General features: G+C 41.3%; 1 protein-coding gene across 4 annotated transcripts in view; it reads left to right on the forward strand.

Moving 5' to 3' along the window:
- EXOC3 (exocyst complex component 3) overlaps positions 1-6,734 on the forward strand; it is a 31,548-nt gene extending 24,814 nt beyond the window's left edge. For all 4 annotated transcript variants that reach the window (XM_075826823.1, XM_075826825.1, XM_075826824.1 and 1 more), the window contains exons 10-13: positions 3,793-3,915; positions 4,084-4,245; positions 4,606-4,733; positions 4,887-6,734. In XM_075826823.1, coding sequence (XP_075682938.1) covers positions 3,793-3,915; positions 4,084-4,245; positions 4,606-4,733; positions 4,887-5,067 — 594 coding nt within the window. In that variant the 3' untranslated portion in view covers positions 5,068-6,734. The remainder of the gene's footprint in view (positions 1-3,792; positions 3,916-4,083; positions 4,246-4,605; positions 4,734-4,886) is intronic.
- The last annotated feature ends 10,985 nt before the right edge of the window (positions 6,735-17,719 follow it).

The following is a 17,719-nucleotide window of genomic DNA, read 5'->3' on the forward strand; positions in this document are numbered from 1 at the left end:
GGCGCACACTGATCGCCGCTGATTTCGGCAATTAACGACATAAAACACTTCATTTTTTTCCTATAATAAGTCTTTCATTATAGGAAAAAAACGACATCAGAATCGCTATTTTTTGGTCACCACCCCTCCCAAAATAGAGCATAAAAAGTGATCAAAAAGTCGCATGTACCCGAAAATAATACCGATAAAAACTACAACCCGTCCCGCAAAAAACGAGCCCTTACACCGCTTTTTTGACTGAAAAATAAAAAAGTTATGGCTCTCAGAATATGGTGACACAGAAAATAAATAATTTTATAAAAAAGTGATTTTATTGCGGAAACGCTGCAAAACATAAAAAAAACCTATATACATATGGTATCGCCGTAATCGTACCAACCCGCAGAATAAAATATAATGGTCATTTATAGTGCACGGTGAACTCCGCAAAAAATAAACTAAAAAACATTGTCAGAATTGCTTGTTTTTGGTCACCCGGCTTGCAAAAAAATTTAATAAAAAGTGATCAAAAAAAATCGCATGTACCCCAAAATGGTACCAATGAAAATTACAGATTGTCCCGCAACAAATAAGCCCTCACGCAGCTCCGGTGGTGAAAAAAAATAAAGAAGTTCTGGCTCTCAGAATATGGCGATGCAAAATGTGCAGAGCGTTCTAAAAGCGGATAAGATCCGACACCATTTATCAGTGCGACACTGACCACACATCTATGAATTATTTGTTTACCGCATTTTTATACCCTCTTATTATACCCTGATGTTCTCCGCACAGATTATATATGCCCCCACATTATAAACTGAAATACCAGCGAAACCCAAAACAGAAAAACTACCAAGCAAAATCTGCGCTCCAAAGGCAAAATGGCGTCCCTCCCTTCTGAGCCTTGCAGCGTCCCCAAACAGCAGTTTGCGCCCACATATATGGCATCGCCATACCCGGGAGAACCCGCTTAACGTTTTATGAGGTATTTGTCTTCAGCGGCACAAACTGGGCACAACATATTATGCACTAAAATGGCACATCAGTGCAAAATTGTAATATTCACACCATCCGCTGTGCATTAACCCCTTTGAGCACTATGACTTAATAGCACGTCATGGTGCGGGGGTGATGTATGGTGCGGGGGTGATGTATGGAGCGGGCTCACGTGCTGAGCCCGCTCCATACGCTGCGGGCGTCGGCTGTGTATTAGAGCTGACACCCAGGACTAACGGACAGGAACAGCGATCGTGCGGTTACAGAAGCCTGTAAAAATAACAATATACTGCAATACATTAGTATCGCAGTATATTGTACCAGCGATCCAATGATCGCTGGTACAAGTCCCCTAAGGGGACTAATAAAATGTGTAGAAGAATTCAAGTTATTAGTAGTGAGAAAGAAAAAAAAGTTACAAAAAAAACCTTTTCCCATTTTTCTTCAAAAGTAATGTAAAAAAATAAACAGAATTAATATCGCTACGTCCGTAAAAGGCCGAACTATTACAATATGCCATTATTTAACTCGCACGGTGAACACCGTAAATAATTTAAACCGCCAAAATCGCTGTAGTTTTCGTTTTTACCGCACGGCGAAAGCTGTAAAAACGAAAACCCCCAAAAAATGGAATCAGATTTTTTTCCTATATTACTATATTTTCCTATTTTTTTTCAGTTTCCCAGTACTATTTATTTCACTTTAAATGGTATCAATAGAAACTACAATTCCTCCCGCAAGAAATAAGCCCTCACATCACTCTACTGACGGAAAAAGAAAAAAGTTATGGCTCTTGGAAGGCGGGTAGTGGAAAACGAAAATAAGAAAGCAAAATATGGATCAGTCCTGAAAGGGTTAATTCATTTCTAATGAAAAAAATGTATGACCCCGTGTGGGGTATTTCCGTACTCGGGAGAAATTGCTTTATAAAAATTGGTTGTTTATTTCTCCTTTATCCCTTGTGAAAATGAGAAAATTCAACATTTTAGTGGGAAAAAATTGTGATATTAATTTTCTCCGCCTAATTCTAATAAATTATGCAAAAGACCCGTGGAGTCTAAATGCTCACTATAACCCTAGAAAAATTCCTTGAGGGGTGTCTCCAAAATGGGGTAATTTGGGGGGCTTCCACTGTTTTGGTCTCTCCAGGGCGTTGCAAAGGCGGCATGGCACCGAAAAACAATCCAGCAAAATCCGTGCTCCAAAATCCAAATGGCGCTCCTTCCCTTCTGAGCCTTGCTGTGGGTCCAATCAGCAGTTTATTACCACATATGGGGTATTGCCGTAATCAGGAGAAAATGCTTTACAAATGTTGTGGTTCTTTTTTTCCTTTATTCCTTGTAAAAATTTAAAATTTCTATGCTTTTTCAGAAAAAAAGTTGATTTTCATTTTTACAGACTAATTCTAATAAATTTAGCGAAAAACCTGTGCGGTCAAAATGCTAACTATACACCTAGATAAATTCCTTGAGGGGTGTAGTTTCCAAAATGGGGTAACTTCTGGGGTGTTTCTACTGTTTTGGCACCACAAGACCTCTTCAAACCTGACAAGGTGCCTAAAATATATTCTAAAAAAAAGGAGGCCCAAAATCCACTAGGTGCACCTTTGCTTCTGAGGCCGGTGCTTCAGTCCATTACCGCACTAGGGCCACATGTGGGATATTTCTAAAAACTGCAGAATCTGGGCAATAAATATTGAGTTGCATTTCTCTGGTAAAACCTTCTGTGTTACAAAAAAAAAATGTATTAGAAATTAATTTCTGCAAAAAAAATAAAATGTGTAAATTTCACCTCTACTTTGCTTTAATTCCTGTGAAACGCCTAAAGGGTTAAAACACTTTGTGAATGCTGATTCGAATACCTTGAGGGGTGCAGTTTTCAAAATGGGGTGACTTCTGGGGATTTTCTAATATATAAGGCCCTCAAAGCCACCTCAGACTGAACAGGTCCCTGAAAAAATAGCCTTTTGAAATTTTCTTTAAAATATGAGAAATTGCTGCTAAAGTTCTAAGCCTTGTAACGTCCTAGAAAAATAAAAGGACATTCAAAAAACGATGCAAACATAAAGTAGACATATGGGAAATGTTAACTAGTAACTATTTTGTGTGGTATTACGATCTGTTTTACAAGCAGATACGTTTAAATTTAGAAAAATGCTAATTTTTGCTAATTTTTTCTAAATTGTGGCGTTTTTCAGAAATAAATACCAAAATTATCGACCACATTTTTTCACTAACATAAAGTACAACATGTCACGAGAAAACAATCTCAGAATCGCTTGGATAGGTAAAAGCATTCCAACGTTATTACCACATAAAGTAACACAAGTCAGATTTGAAAAAATCGGCTGGGTCCTGAAGGGGTTAAGGAGCATGTGTAGGGTTTCGTACCCTCTAGCTTTTTTTTTTTTTCCATTTGAGCTGCAGGGCTCCTGAGCGGCTTCAGTACACGTCAGCCAGACGCACATAGGGAGCCGCTGCTTACTCTGACTCGCGCCTGGCTGACGTCATTAAGAGCTGCTTATCGTATGGCGGCTCAGTCTGAGAGTTGAATTGGGTACAAAAGGTTTCGAGAAACTCTTATCTACACTTATTTTAACGCAGGTCATTGAGTCACCAGCACTGCCTGCCCCCTCCAAACCTAATCCAGTCTGATGTATATAAATACACATAAAGCGTGCAGGTGCCTTTACTGGGGTCCATGCAGCCTGTATAGGTGTTATTGTCACCACTGTTGCAGATTTCATGTGATATTTATTATATACTGTGACCTCTCTGCTCATTATTTATACATACTGACTTTTATTTTATTCTTTAGCCACATTTGAATGACCTGATGACCAGGAAATGGCTTGCTGGCTCTAATGCCGTAGACACTATTTGTGTCACCATAGAAGACTATTTTAATGACTTTGCAAGGATTAAAACCCATTACAAGCAGGTATGTGTAGCTATGATTTAGTGACCAAATCAGATACCAACTCCTTTTTTTTTTTAATGATCTATTGGTGGACATTTGTGTATGCAGTGTTATATAAAATCATAAAAGCTCCATACTGTAATGTAACTACAGGAAATCTTCTCATGAATAATGCTTTTCTTTCTGTAGAAAATGACCATTAAAGCCCACAGGAAAGTAGTGACAGAATACATCAAAGCTATAATGCAAAGACGAATTTGCTTCAGAAATGCAGAAGAACGCAAGGAGGGTGCCGAGCGCATGATTAAGGAAGCCGAGCAGTTTAAATTTCTATTTAAGCGTCTTACATCTGTAAGTGTCTATTTGTGCTTGCCCGCTTTGTTGTGTTACTACGGTAAGAGAAATAGGCTAAGCTACAGTTCCAGAAAGGATGTGTCTGGTCCATGTATCAATAATGTTCCATAAATGGCTGATATCGGCAAAATTCTTTGAAATGTCTTAATACTGTGCACTACAACGCATGATAAATTTGTCTAATACTGTACACGATACAGAAGTCTATATTTGCTCCACTTTTGTGCTACAACACATTCATACATGTGCTCCGTAAAGCTGAATACTTAGCAGCAGAGCCAGTTTGATCACTAGTTCTAGAAATGTGGAATAGCCTGTATTAGGAGATACTTGCTAAACCTCAGTCTTCTTCTTTAGGGATTTAGTGAAGAGACAGATGGACTCTGTGATACCATTATAGATATTGCGGAGGTTATAAAGCTTACAGACCCTTCACTTCTCTACCTGGAAGTTTCCACTTTGGTGACTAGGTATCCGGATCTCAGGTAATTTTTCAAAATTAACTTGACCATTCCTTTTCCTAGTAAAGTTTCTAAGTATTTTCGTAAGAAATATTATAAAGGCGTTATAGTCTGATGGTTTATTATCTAGGAAATCCGAATACTTAAGTCTAACTTTTTTTTTTTTGTGTCTAACAGGGATGATCATATTGCTGCTCTGCTTGCAATGAGAGGAGATGCCAGCAGGGAGATGAAGCAGACAATAATAGAAACTGTGGATCAAAATCAGAGGCATCAAGGTCCAAACTACACCCCAATATTTAAAGACATAATTGTGCCAAGCCTACCAACACTGAGTGTGCCCAAACTTCTGAAGTAGTGTTGTAATCATGGGTGCCTCTAGGTTTGGTGCTTTATAAATCTGTAGTCTCCGTGTTTCAGTGATGCTTTTTTGATGGTTTCGAACCGATGACACATTTGACATTAATGTAAGCTCGCAAGTTTTCTGTCTTTTTCCTTAGAAAGATGTCTCATAAATGTGTACCCATACATAGCGTGATGTCACAGCTGATAATGGTCTTTTGGTCTAATAAATTATAACACCCCAGCTATCGGATCCCCAAAAAAACACACTAAAACTTTAGTGCAAAATTTGTTTTGGGAAACAAAATTATGTATTTTTTCAAAATGATTTCTCAACTACAACCATGTTCTGCATGTTGCAAAAAAAAAAAAAAAAGCACATTAAGAAAAACCTTACAAAAGCCAGGTATAGAACCTCTTGTTGGCAGGACGTCAGAAACACACCAGCAGGGTGTCAAAAAGGCATAGTGAACTACTGTACTTTGTAAATGGAGATTTCTGGATTCCCATTCATTTTGTATGGAGCGATAATAGGTTCATGAGCCCTCTACTGCGCCTCCGTATGTCTCTGATTTTCTGGCGGATTCTGTACAGGCTTAATGCACATAAGCCCTTTAGGACTCTAGCTTTAGTCATAATTGGGGCTTATTTATTAACTGTCTAAAAATGGCCTTGTTGCCATTAGCAACCAATCAGTCCAATTTTAAGTTTGCCCACAATACTGTTTAAAGAGTATCTGTACTGTACGGTAATGTCCTACTGTGACTCGGAAGTTACTCATGTTCCCACCATGGGTAGTCCGAGATCCATCCCTTTACCTTTTAGTTTATACCTATGACTATTGTTCGGTGAGCACTACCGAGATCTTGATATAAATGTTCATTTACAGGAATTGAAAGTACAGTACGATTCTTTAAAATCTGGTCACAGATAGTCTGGAACTCCAAGTACAGAACTGTCACAAGATAAGTCTAAGACCCGACAGAATGCTACCTTTACAAGTACATTTTATATACTTATGACCAACAATGAGCCCAAAAAACGGAAAATTGATAAAAGGAATGTTATGATTAAATATTATTTTAAAAAAAATACCAGATAGGAAGCTGTATGAAGCAGAAATTGACTGACGGACGGCTTATTTTTGATCAGTCCTAAAATATTAACTGGAGTGATCCCTATTGTTTAGCAGTAGAAGTAAAAAGCTATTAATATTTTGTGGCACCGACAGTAGTTCTGACTTTCCTTCCCTCAAACAGCAGTTGAGAATTTTGAGCGCCATGTTCCCAATATTTGAAAATTTAGTAGATTATTTTTTTAAATTGCTCTTAATACCGTATTTATATAATGGATTATGAATGTACAATTGTTTGGGTGGAAATGGAAACTCTGCTAAATCGAAGACCAACAAAACAGAAAACCTTCTGCGATTGCCGGACCAAGAAGGTTTGGCCATTTCCAGGCGCTGTCTTCAACAGGTGACCGAGGCTTGGAGCTCAGACGTTTCACTCGCCATAGAGCATCTTTATGTGTGCCCCTGCATTCACTAACGAAGATGGCCACGGTCCCGGAGCATGGACTATTAAGGAATTTTTCTTTTAATGGAGTCCTTTATGGAGCGGGAAATTGTGTTGTGCAAATTGTACATTTTGTTATTTTATTTAGTAAACACTTTTAATTGAATGACGGCAGTTTTTTTTTGCGTACAACATGTAATGCGATTAGAGTGCCTGCACTTTTCTCGTGTCAACAGTCCATGCTTTTGTAAAAATAAGACAAAAATTTAGAGAAAGTTAACTGACTAATGGAACTGGTACTGTACATTAGGATTTTCAGTTGAATACTACCACATAGTACTGCTTTTTACAGTAATGTTCTTTAGAATTTGTAACGTGTTCTCTTGTGTTATTTGTATGACACAAGCATGTATATTCCTCAAACTCCCAATAAACTGTTTATATTGATTGACATGTATAAACATGCAGTAGGAATACAAAGCTTTGCTGTTTTCTTTCTATTGGAGAAGATTCCTCTTACAGAAACACGTAAAATACCTTTTAAAGGCTATGTACACCTTTTGAAAATGTTATTTTTTTAATGAACTTAGATGTGATGGGTTGAGTGACAGCGGGTCCTGCGTGATCGAGCTGTTACCGATCACATCTAAGTTCATAACTTAGATGTGATCGATTAACAGGTGGACTCGCTGACACTGAAACAGTCAGGGGCGCTGACCTAATGGATTCAGGCTTCAACGCTAGATACAGCTGCTCTGTATACAGGATACAAAGCAGCTGTATCTAAAAAAGAAAAAATATTTTTAAATAAAAATGACACATTAAAAAAAAAAAAACACTTTTCAAAAGATGTACATAGCCTTTATAGAGGACCTGTAAGCTCTCCTGGCATGTCTGTTTTAGTAAATACTTACATTCCCCATAATATAAAAATTCTGGAACATATTTACTTAGAACTATGTGTTGTGCCTTGTTCCTTCCCAGAAATGTATGAATAAATTGACAACTGGGTGTTACCAGTTGGGAGTGTGCCACTGCACAGTCTACAACTATCTAATCGGTGCTGACAGCATCAGACTGAGTAAGGATATTCCTCTATAGGAGAATGGTAACATCCAGTTACTATTAATTCATAAATTTCCAGTAGGAATAAAAGAGGGCCGTCTAAACAGAGTTGTTCGAAAAGGTGCTTCAGAATGGTTATATCTTGAGGAATACAAGAGAGCGAAATAGGAGAGCTGACAAGTCCTCTTTAACCCCTTGCCGACATTTGTCCATGAATTGAGGCCGCACCATGAGCCACGGGTGACACATCGCTGAAACGGCCAGGACCAGAGCTAGCTGCAGAATCTAATTGTTTTGTAGCCTATCAGCAATGGACCCTGGGTCTGCTAGAGCCTAATAGGCTGTCTTGCAGTGGAAAACTAACAGTTGTAATAAATTGCACTACATACGAGGTGCAAATTGTTATAATGGCCATCAGAGGTACAGGCCTTCAAGTCCCCAAGTGGGACTGAAAAAAAAAAAATAAAAAAAAAATGTTTTTTCGAAAAATAAACAACCTAAAAGTAATAAAATTGAAAATCACCTTTTTTCCCTTATAAAGTTATTTTATCATCGGTACAAATTGAATAAACCATACATAATTGGTATGGTTGCATCTGTAATGGTCTAAACGATACAAATGTTATTTATCCCCTGCAGTGAACGCCATACATAAAAACAATGGCAGAATTGCTATTCTTTGGTCCACTTGCCTCCCAAAAAATAGAATAACAAGTGATCAATAAGTTGCATGTACCCCAAAATTGTACCAATAAGGACTACAGCTTGTCCCGCAAAAAACACTCGCACAGCTCCGTGGATGGAGAAACTAAAGCATTGTTTTTTGTGTCGCCATGAGTTTTTTTAAAACAAGGTTTTGTTATGCAAAAGTAGTAAAATATTAAAAAGAAACTATATAAATTTAGTATTGCTATAATGGTACTGATCTGCAGAATGAAGTTGTCAACGCCGCATTAAAAAAAAAACAATGCAGGAATTGCTGTTTATTTATTACCGTGTCTCCCACAAAAATAAATAAGTAATCAAAAAGTCACATGTACCCCAAAATTGTACCAGTAAAAACTACAGCTTGTCCTGCAAAAAATATCCCTCATACCACTTCGTCTTTGAAAATATGAAAAAAAGTTATTGCTCCAGTAGTTCGGGGATGAAAAATCATCCGGATGTTCCGCTCTGGCCTGTACATTTCTTATGTTTCAAGAGCGGATCATCAAGTATTTGGGAACGAGGAAGGGCAGGACTCAAACATATCTGGTGGAAGCGAGGGCGCCCTTATTATATCTGGACAACTCTTTCCTGGCAAAATTCCCCAAACTGCAAAGGTGCAGAGTGTGGACCAAAAGGGGAATAAAAAAGGAGACCATTTATCGGTGTGACACCGGCCTGGGCATAAAGGATTACTTCACAGTGTAACACACATCTATGGATCATTTTATTATTTACCTCATTATTATACCACCTTATATGTCGCCGAGACCATGAATGCCGAACAGTGTGTTGTCTGCCGGGTGCTCGTGTTCGGCATATTGCGGATCGAATAGACAGGTTGCTGGGTGGGGCTGGGGAAGACCCGGCAGTCATGGTACACATCGGTACCAATGACAAAGGCAGTGGGAGATGGAAAAAAATCTTAAAAATGAGTTTGGGGAACCAGGAGTGAAGTTAAAGTCCAGGGCCTCCAAGGCAGTGGTTTCAGAAATATTACCAGTGCCATGAGCGTCACTAGAAAGACAGCGGGACATTAGGGGGTTAAATATGTGGCTTAGAAATTGGTGCAGGAAGAAAGGGTTTGGGTTAATGGAGAACTGGGCTGACTTCTCTTATGGTAGGGACGGGCTGCATCTAAATGGGGAGGGTGCAGCTGTACTGTGGAAAAGAATGGTTAGACGGCTGGAGGAGCTTTTAAACTAGGATCTGGGGGAGAGGGGGTGGGGAAACTCAAGCGGGGTTAGATAGAGTACATAGGGAGTGGGATACAGAAGGGGTTAATGGGGATTTTGTGGGGACTGGGGATAGCAAGCCGAGTAGGCAGGTGAACAGGAATAAATCTAGACCTAAGAATAATAAACGTGTCATTAAGATTAAATGTATGCTGGTCGAATGCAAGAAGTCTTGCAAATATAAAATGGACGAGTTGGAGATTCCAATGACCAGCGTGGATTATGATGTAGTGGGCATAAGAGAAATCTGGCTGCATGAGAGCCGTGACTGGGTAACAAATTTCGTTGGGGGGCTACGCCGTATTCAGAAGGGATAGAAAAGATAAAAAAGGTGGAGTTTGTCTGTTTGTAAAATCCAGCCTAAGACCACTCCTGAATGAAGAAATTGGGGGAGACTGTGAATGTGTGGAGGCCTTATGTGTAAATATTCAAGGAGTGGGCAATAACTTTAAACTACTGATTGGAGTTTGTTATAGGCCACAGAACATAGCGGAACAGGCTGAGGATGAAATGCTGCAACAAAGAGAAAAGGCAGCAGATAATCGGGTCCTTATTATGGGGGATTCTAACTATCCTGACGTTAATTGGGACATAGAGGCCGCTGGATGTGCTAAAAGCTGGTAGTTTTTATACACAATTCATGAGAAGTGTTTCGCTCAGTTGGTTGATAAACCAACCAGAGGGGATAATGTGCTGGATCTGGTCTTCTCTAATAGACCAGACACAATATCAGACGTGACGCTCCGGGAGCACTTGGGCAATAGTGACCACAATATGGTAAGTTTTAATATAATAGTCAATAAAACAGTACGAAGGGGAGCAACAAAAACCTAAAATTTTAGGAAAGCAAAAATTAATCGACCTAGGGAAACACTTAGGCCTCATGCACACATCCATCACCGTTTTCACGGCCGTTTTTCACGGATCCGTGTGTCCGTGATTGTAACAGTGTGCTTCCTGTGTACACTTCCGTGTTTCAGTTTCCGAGAGGAAACTGAAACCCGTTCACACCATGTACACGATATTGTGAGTGCCGCACATGCTATTCCCTGTCCAGCGGTACTCACTGTCCAGGGTGCTGAAAGACTTACTGCCGATAAGTGAAGCCCTTTAACTCTTTCAGCACCCTGGACAGAGACTACCGCTGGACAGTGAGTACCATGCCCGGCGCTCACAATATAGATTTATGGTTAATTTAAAAAAACCTGCAACAAAAAAAAAAGTTACTACTTACCCAGAACTCCCTGCTTGCCTGCTTCTTCCTCAAGTCTGGCCTCCTGAGATGACGTTTCAGACCATGTGACCATTGCAGCCAATCATAGATTGCAGCGGTCACATGGACTGCCGTGTCATCCAGGAAGGTCGGATTGGATGTCAGAAGGGGGACGCGTCACCAAGACAACGGCCGGGGTACGTATGAACTTATTTTTCTTAATATCGCTGCGTTCCAGCACTGATCAGCAGCCTCTTCTCTCTATCAGTGCTGACAGAGAGAAGGGGCTGCCAATCGGTGCAGTGCAGTATCTGACTGTATGTATACCTCAGCCCGCCCGGCCGTTGCTAGGCAACGGCTCCGTCACACACGGATGGGACACTGATGCCTTCCGTGTGCCTTCAGTTTTTTTGACGGCCCCATTGACTTGCATGGGCCTCATGGTCACGGAATCTCGGACCAAAGTAGGACATGCTCTACTTTTGTCGGAACGGAGCAACGGGACGATCAAAAAAACTGAAGTGTGCATGGCCCCATTGAAATGGATGGGTCAGGGTGGTAGCCGTCTGAAAAACGGCTAGCACCCTGAAGAAAAAGACTGAAGTGGGCATGAAGCCTTAGTCTTGTTGACTGGGATCATGTAATAGTAAATAGGGATACTGAAGATAAATAGGGAGTTTTTAAAGATCTATTACATGAATCGTGTAGTAAGTTTATACCCACTGGTAGCAAAATGTCTAGGAATAAAAGGAGACCAATATGGATGAATAGGGAATTACTGAATATAATAAGACAAAAACAAAAAGCATTGAAGGCTGAGGGCTTAGAAGCATTCCAGACTTAGGCCCCATGCACACGACCGTGCCCGCAATCACGGCCCGCGATTGCGGGCACGGCCGGCAGCCGACTGACAGACGCATTTTCGGGCCGTGCTCCCATACAAAGTATGGGAGCACGGGCCGCAAAAGAACGGACATGCTCCATAATTTTCGGAACATTTCCATGGCACGGACACCCTTCCGTAGCGCTACGGAAAGGTGTCCGCGTTCAATGAAAGTGAATGGGTCAGTTTTTGCGGACCGCACTTGCGGTCCGCAAAAACTGAGTTTTTTTACGGTCGTGTGCATGGGGCCTCATACAGATCTCAACAGGAAATGTAAAAATTATATCAAGTTAGCAAAGTTATCTACAGAAAAACAAATTAATAACGACATTAAAATTAATCCCATAATTTTTATAAATATATTAAGGCCAAAATGAAAAAATCTGATAATATTGCCCTCCTAAAGATGACCATGGGAATATAATTGTAGAGGACAATGGGAGGGCTGAAATATTAACCTGTTCGTGACCGCCCATAGGTGTTTTTACGGCGGCCACTACCGGGCTTTATTCCAATGCAGTAGCCCTTTTACGGCGCTGCATCGGAATAAACAAACACTGCCGGGAGCAGGAAAATCTCCCTGCTCTCAGCTACTGGAGGTAGCTAAGGGCTGGGAACAGACCTGCTCGAGCGGCCGGGATCGATATCCATATCGATCCCACTCGTTTAACACCTCAGATGCGGCACTCAATAGCGAGCACCAAATCTGAGCAGTTTTAGAGGGAGGGGGCGATCACAGGGTTCCGGTGGCTTCTATGGCAGCTGGGGGCCTAACAAAGGCCCCCGGGTCTGACTCTAGTTGATGCCTGTTAGGCCAAGCCAGAGGCATCTGATTTATACTGACAGGCAGTAATGCACTGCAATACAGAAGTTTTGCAGTGTATTATAAAAGCGATCAGGTGATCACACAGTAAAGTCCACTAGTGGGGCTAAAAAAAAAAGTTAAAATAAAGTTTATAATAAAAATCCCAAGTAAAAATTAAAAACCCACTTTTTCCCATTACAAAATGTTGTTTATTTTTTTTTCAGAATAAAGTTTCAAAAAATTACACATATTTGGTATCACCGTGTCCGTAACGACCCCTGCAATGCTGATGCTGCTGCAGAATCAACTGTAGCCTCTGGTGCCGATGTGGCCGACACGATGCAGGACCTGTGAGTGACGTCACAGATCTGCACTGTCAGAAGCTGGGCGTTCTGAAGAGAAGTGGATGATACTTCTCATCAGAACGCCCAGCTAGTAAAAGTAGTAAACACGCCCCGATGTACGCACATAATACACGCCCAATTGGACTTTTACTTTTAAACACACCCACTTGGACTTTTGCAAGCCTCATTTGCATAAATACAAAAATGGTCATAACTTGGCCAAAAATGCTCGTTTTTTAAAAATAAAAACGTTACTGTAATCTACATTGCAGCGCCTATCTGCTGCAATAGCAGATAGGGGTTGCAAAATCTGGTGACAGAGCCTCTTTAAGTTTGACATTTGTGGTATGTAAAGTATTTGTGGGTATTCTAAGAGATGCAAAAGTCTATAGCGGAGAAAAGTCTAATAACTGATAACCAGCATGGATTCATGAAAAACAGGTCGTGCCTAACTTAGGCTCTGTTCACGTCTGCATCGGGGTCCCGTTCTGACGTTCCGTCGGAGCTTTCCATCAGAACGGGACCCTGAACAGACACAAACGAAAGCCAGAGGTTTCCGTTTCCATCACCATTGATTTCAATGGTGACAGATCCTGTGCCCGTGGTTTCCGTTTGTCTCTGTTGTGCGCCCGACCCGTCGTTTTGCCAGAAGCAATAGCATAGTCGACTCAATGGTAAAGGAAACGGAAACCTCTGGTTTCCGTCTGTGTCTGTTCAGGGTCGCGTTCTGACGGAAAGCTCAGACGGAACGGGGCCCCAATGCAGATGTGAACAGAGCCTAATATGCTTGATTTATATGGTGGATGTGATATGCACAGTTGAGTTACATTATTACTAAAGTCACAACTTTCGACGTCAATAGCGCGTAGCCCATGAAGGAAGCGATGTATTGTGGGTATATAAGGTGTGCGATAGGCTGTCTGAGCACGTCACTCGTTGCCTTGGGTAAAAGGGATGATTATTGGCATTCGGGCCAACGGTGGCAGTATTTCTCAAACAGCGCAGTTTGTGAACTGTTCGCGTGCTGCTGTGGTGAAAGTGTATATCGTGAGTGGACAAATGGCACCATTGGGAGTAACCGATGTGGAAACTGCAGAGCACCACGTGCCATTGATGTGAACGTCGGCTACGAAGATGTGCGAGGGCCGAATGACACGGTACAGTGGAGCAGCATACCGTTAAAATGAACAAGGGGGCTACCAGATGTGTCTAAAACAATAGCTCCGCAAACTCTACTGCGTATGGGGCTCTGGAGCAGACGGATGGTCACTGCTATGCTAACAAAGGTGCGTCTGAAAAAAAGGCTTCAATTTGCACGGTAGTATCGGAATTGGACCACCGATAATTGGCAAAAGGTTGCCTTCTCCGACGAGTCAGATTTTCTGCTTCATCGAACGGATGGAAGTTGACGTGTCAAGCGAGAAACATCAGAGAACAAACACCCAGCAACCATTGCTGGAAGAGCACAATGCTGGTGGCAGCAGCGTTATGGTCTGGGGAATGTTTTCATTGTATTCTCTTTGCCCACTCACCCATGTGGAAATGAACTGATTTGGGTATTAATTAATCGTTGCAGGTCACATCCACCCATACGTGCGGTTTGTCTTCCCTGGGCAGATGGAATCGTCCAGCAAGACAATACGACATGTCACACGGCTAGAAATGTTGGACAGTAGTTGGAAGAACATGACCAAGACTTCCAAGTACTATACTGGCCCCCTAATTCGCCAGACTTGAATCCAATTTAGCATCTGTGGGACCACCTCGATCGTCTTGTTCGCTTTATAGATCCTCCTCCACGCACCCTCCAGCAAATGTGGAAATCATTGCAGTCAGCATAGCTCCAGATACTAGAGACAACCTACCAGCACCTTATTGAGTCACTCCCAGGCCGTCTAGCTGCTGTCCATGCTGCACACGACGGTTACTCTGGATATTAGCTGGTGGTCATAATAATGTGGCTCGACTGTGTATTTGGATTTTACAAAAGCATTTGATACTGTTCCACGCAACAGTCTCATTCTGAAGCTACAGACGCATAGACTGGAGGACCATGTATGTACGTGGGTAAAGAATTGGTTAAGGGACAGAAAATATAGTCGTTATAAATGGTACTTACTAAAAAATGGGCTGAAGTCAGCAGCAGGGTACCACATGGATCGGTGTTAGGCCCAATTCTTTTTAATCTCTTTATTAATGACCTTGTGAATGGGATTGATAGCAGGGTGTCCGTTTATGCTGACGATACAAAACTTTGTATGATACTTAAGACTCAGCTTGACTATAAAATATTACAGAAAGACCTAGATAAGCTGGCAGCATGGGCAAAAACATGGCAGATGAAACTTAATGCCGATAAATGTAAAGTAATGCACCTGGGACGCAATAATAGTATTAATGCATATACATTAAATGGAATAAAACTGGGGATAATGGAAGAAGAGAAAGACCTGGGTATTCTGGTTACAAATAAGCTAGGCAGCACCACTCCATGTCAGGCAGCAGCTGCAAAAGCAAATAGGATTTTAGGGTGTATAAAATGAGAGATAAAATCCTGTGATCCAAATGTCATGTTAGCCCCGTATAAATCCCTTGTAAAGCCACATCTTGAATATGGAATTCAGTTTTGGGCTCCACATTGCAAAAAGGATATAGAAGAACTGGGGAGGGATCAAAAGCGGGCGACTAGATTATTACATGGGATGGGGGGCTGTCGCTTACAATGAAAGGCTTAGAGAAATTGGGCTTGTTCAACTTGGGAAAAAAGACGTCTTGGAGGTGATCTTATTAATATGTATAAGTATATGTGTGGTCAATACAGAGAACTAGCACATGATCTGTTCCTTCCAAGGAATCTACAAAGGACATGGGGACATTCAAGGCGTATGGAAGAAATACGTTTCAGACATCAATATAGGAAAGGGTTCTTTACAGTTAGAGTAGTCAAACTATGGAATACCCTACCGCAAGAGGTAGTAATGGCAGATATGTCAACATTTAAAAAAAGGCTAGGTGATTATTTACTGATGAATGGCATTGAGAGTTATAATTAATCAAGCAATGAATGACGTGTAATTTATTAAGAAAGGTTGAACTTGATGGACCTGTTTCTTTTTTCAACCTATGTAACTACGTAAAAAAAAAAATGTTTTAAAAATACGACCTCGTTTCCATAAAAAGTGGTTTTATTTAGAAAATTTAAAACAAAAATACACAAATACACATATATGGTATCGCAATGATCGTAACAACTCGAACAATGAAGTTAACACATTGATTTAACTGCCAGGTGAACGGCATGCAAAAAAAATGCAAAAAAACAACAGCAAAATTCCTTTTTTTTTTCTTCTATTCCTTCCCAAAAACAAAACAAATACAAGTTAATAAGTAGAACATATCCCAAAATAGTACCAATGAAGACCACAACTTGTCCTGCAAAAAACAAGCTCACATATGGCCATGACAGACGTTTTTTGTGTGCAAACGTAGTAAAACATAAAACAACTATACATATTTCGTATCGCCACAATTGTACCGACCCATAGATTAATGATAAAATGTTACTTACGCCGCATATTGAATGGCGTAAATTTAAACGCCAAAAACAATGCTGGAATAGCTGGGTTTTTTTTCTCAATTCCCTCCCAAAAAACAGTTGTCAAAAGTTTATCAATAGACTATGTGCACCCAAAAAAGGTCTCTTAGAAACGGGACGGTAAAAAACTAAAAATTGTTCTTGGTCATTAATACACAAAAAGGCCTGGTTATTAACCCCTTCCCGACATTTGACGTATCCAGACGCCAAAGTCGGGTAGGGGAAGTATGGAGCGGGCTCACAGAGTTTGTTACAGCCGACACCTCAGAGTAACTAGCGGCATCGCGCGATCCCGCTAGTTTAACTCGTTAAATGCCGCGGTTAACTGAGACCGCAGCATTTAAATCGTTAGAAAGAGGGGGGCGACCCCCTCTAACAGCTCGCGCCCCCCACAACGCAATTGCGGGGGGGGGGGGCGATGGTTGCTATGGCTGCCTGGGGGCCTAATTAAGACCCCCAGGTCCGCCATTTTTGCACACCTGCCTCCGGCAGGGCTTAAGGAGGCTCTGTCACCACATTATAAGTGCCCTATCTCCTACATAAGGAGATCGGCGCTATAATGTAGATGCTTTTTATTTTAAAAAATTATCTATTTTTACCACTTTATTATGTATGCTAATGAGTTGCTTAATGCCCAAGTGGGCGTGTTTTTACTTTAGACCAAGTGGGCGTTGTACAGGGGAGTGTATGACGCTGACCAATCAGCCTCATGCACTCCTCTCCATTCATTTACTCAGCGCATAGGGATCCTGCTAGATCCTTATGTGCTGTCATAGGCCTCATTTAAACGCAGCGTTTTGCGTTCACAAAAGGCACTTGACAGCTCCGTGTGTCATCAGTGTATGATGCGCGGCTGCGTGATTTTCGCGCAGCCGCCATCAAAGAGATGAGGCTAGTCGACGTCAGTCACTGTCCAGGGTGCTGAAAGAGTTAACTGATCGGCAGTAACTCTTTCAGCACCCTCGACAGTGAATTCCGATCACCATATCGAGTAACCGGTTTAAAAAAAAAAGAGGTTCGTACTTACCGAGAACTTCCCAGCCGTTACCTTGGTGACGCGCCTCTCTTGACATCTGGCCCCACCTCCCTGGATGACGCGGCAGTCCATGTGACCGCTGCAGCCTCTGCTTGGCTTGTGATTGGCTGCAGCTGTCACTTGGACTGAATTGTCATCCCGGGAGGTCAGACTGGAGGAAGAAGCCGGGAGTTATCGGTAAGTCAGAACTTTTTTTTTTTACACGTTCACGTATATTGGGATCGGAAGTCACTGTCTAGGGTGCTGAAACAGTTTAACTCTTTCAGCACC

This window comes from Rhinoderma darwinii, chromosome 5 (genome assembly GCF_050947455.1).
Source record: "Rhinoderma darwinii isolate aRhiDar2 chromosome 5, aRhiDar2.hap1, whole genome shotgun sequence".
Classification (NCBI taxonomy): domain Eukaryota; kingdom Metazoa; phylum Chordata; class Amphibia; order Anura; family Rhinodermatidae; genus Rhinoderma; species Rhinoderma darwinii.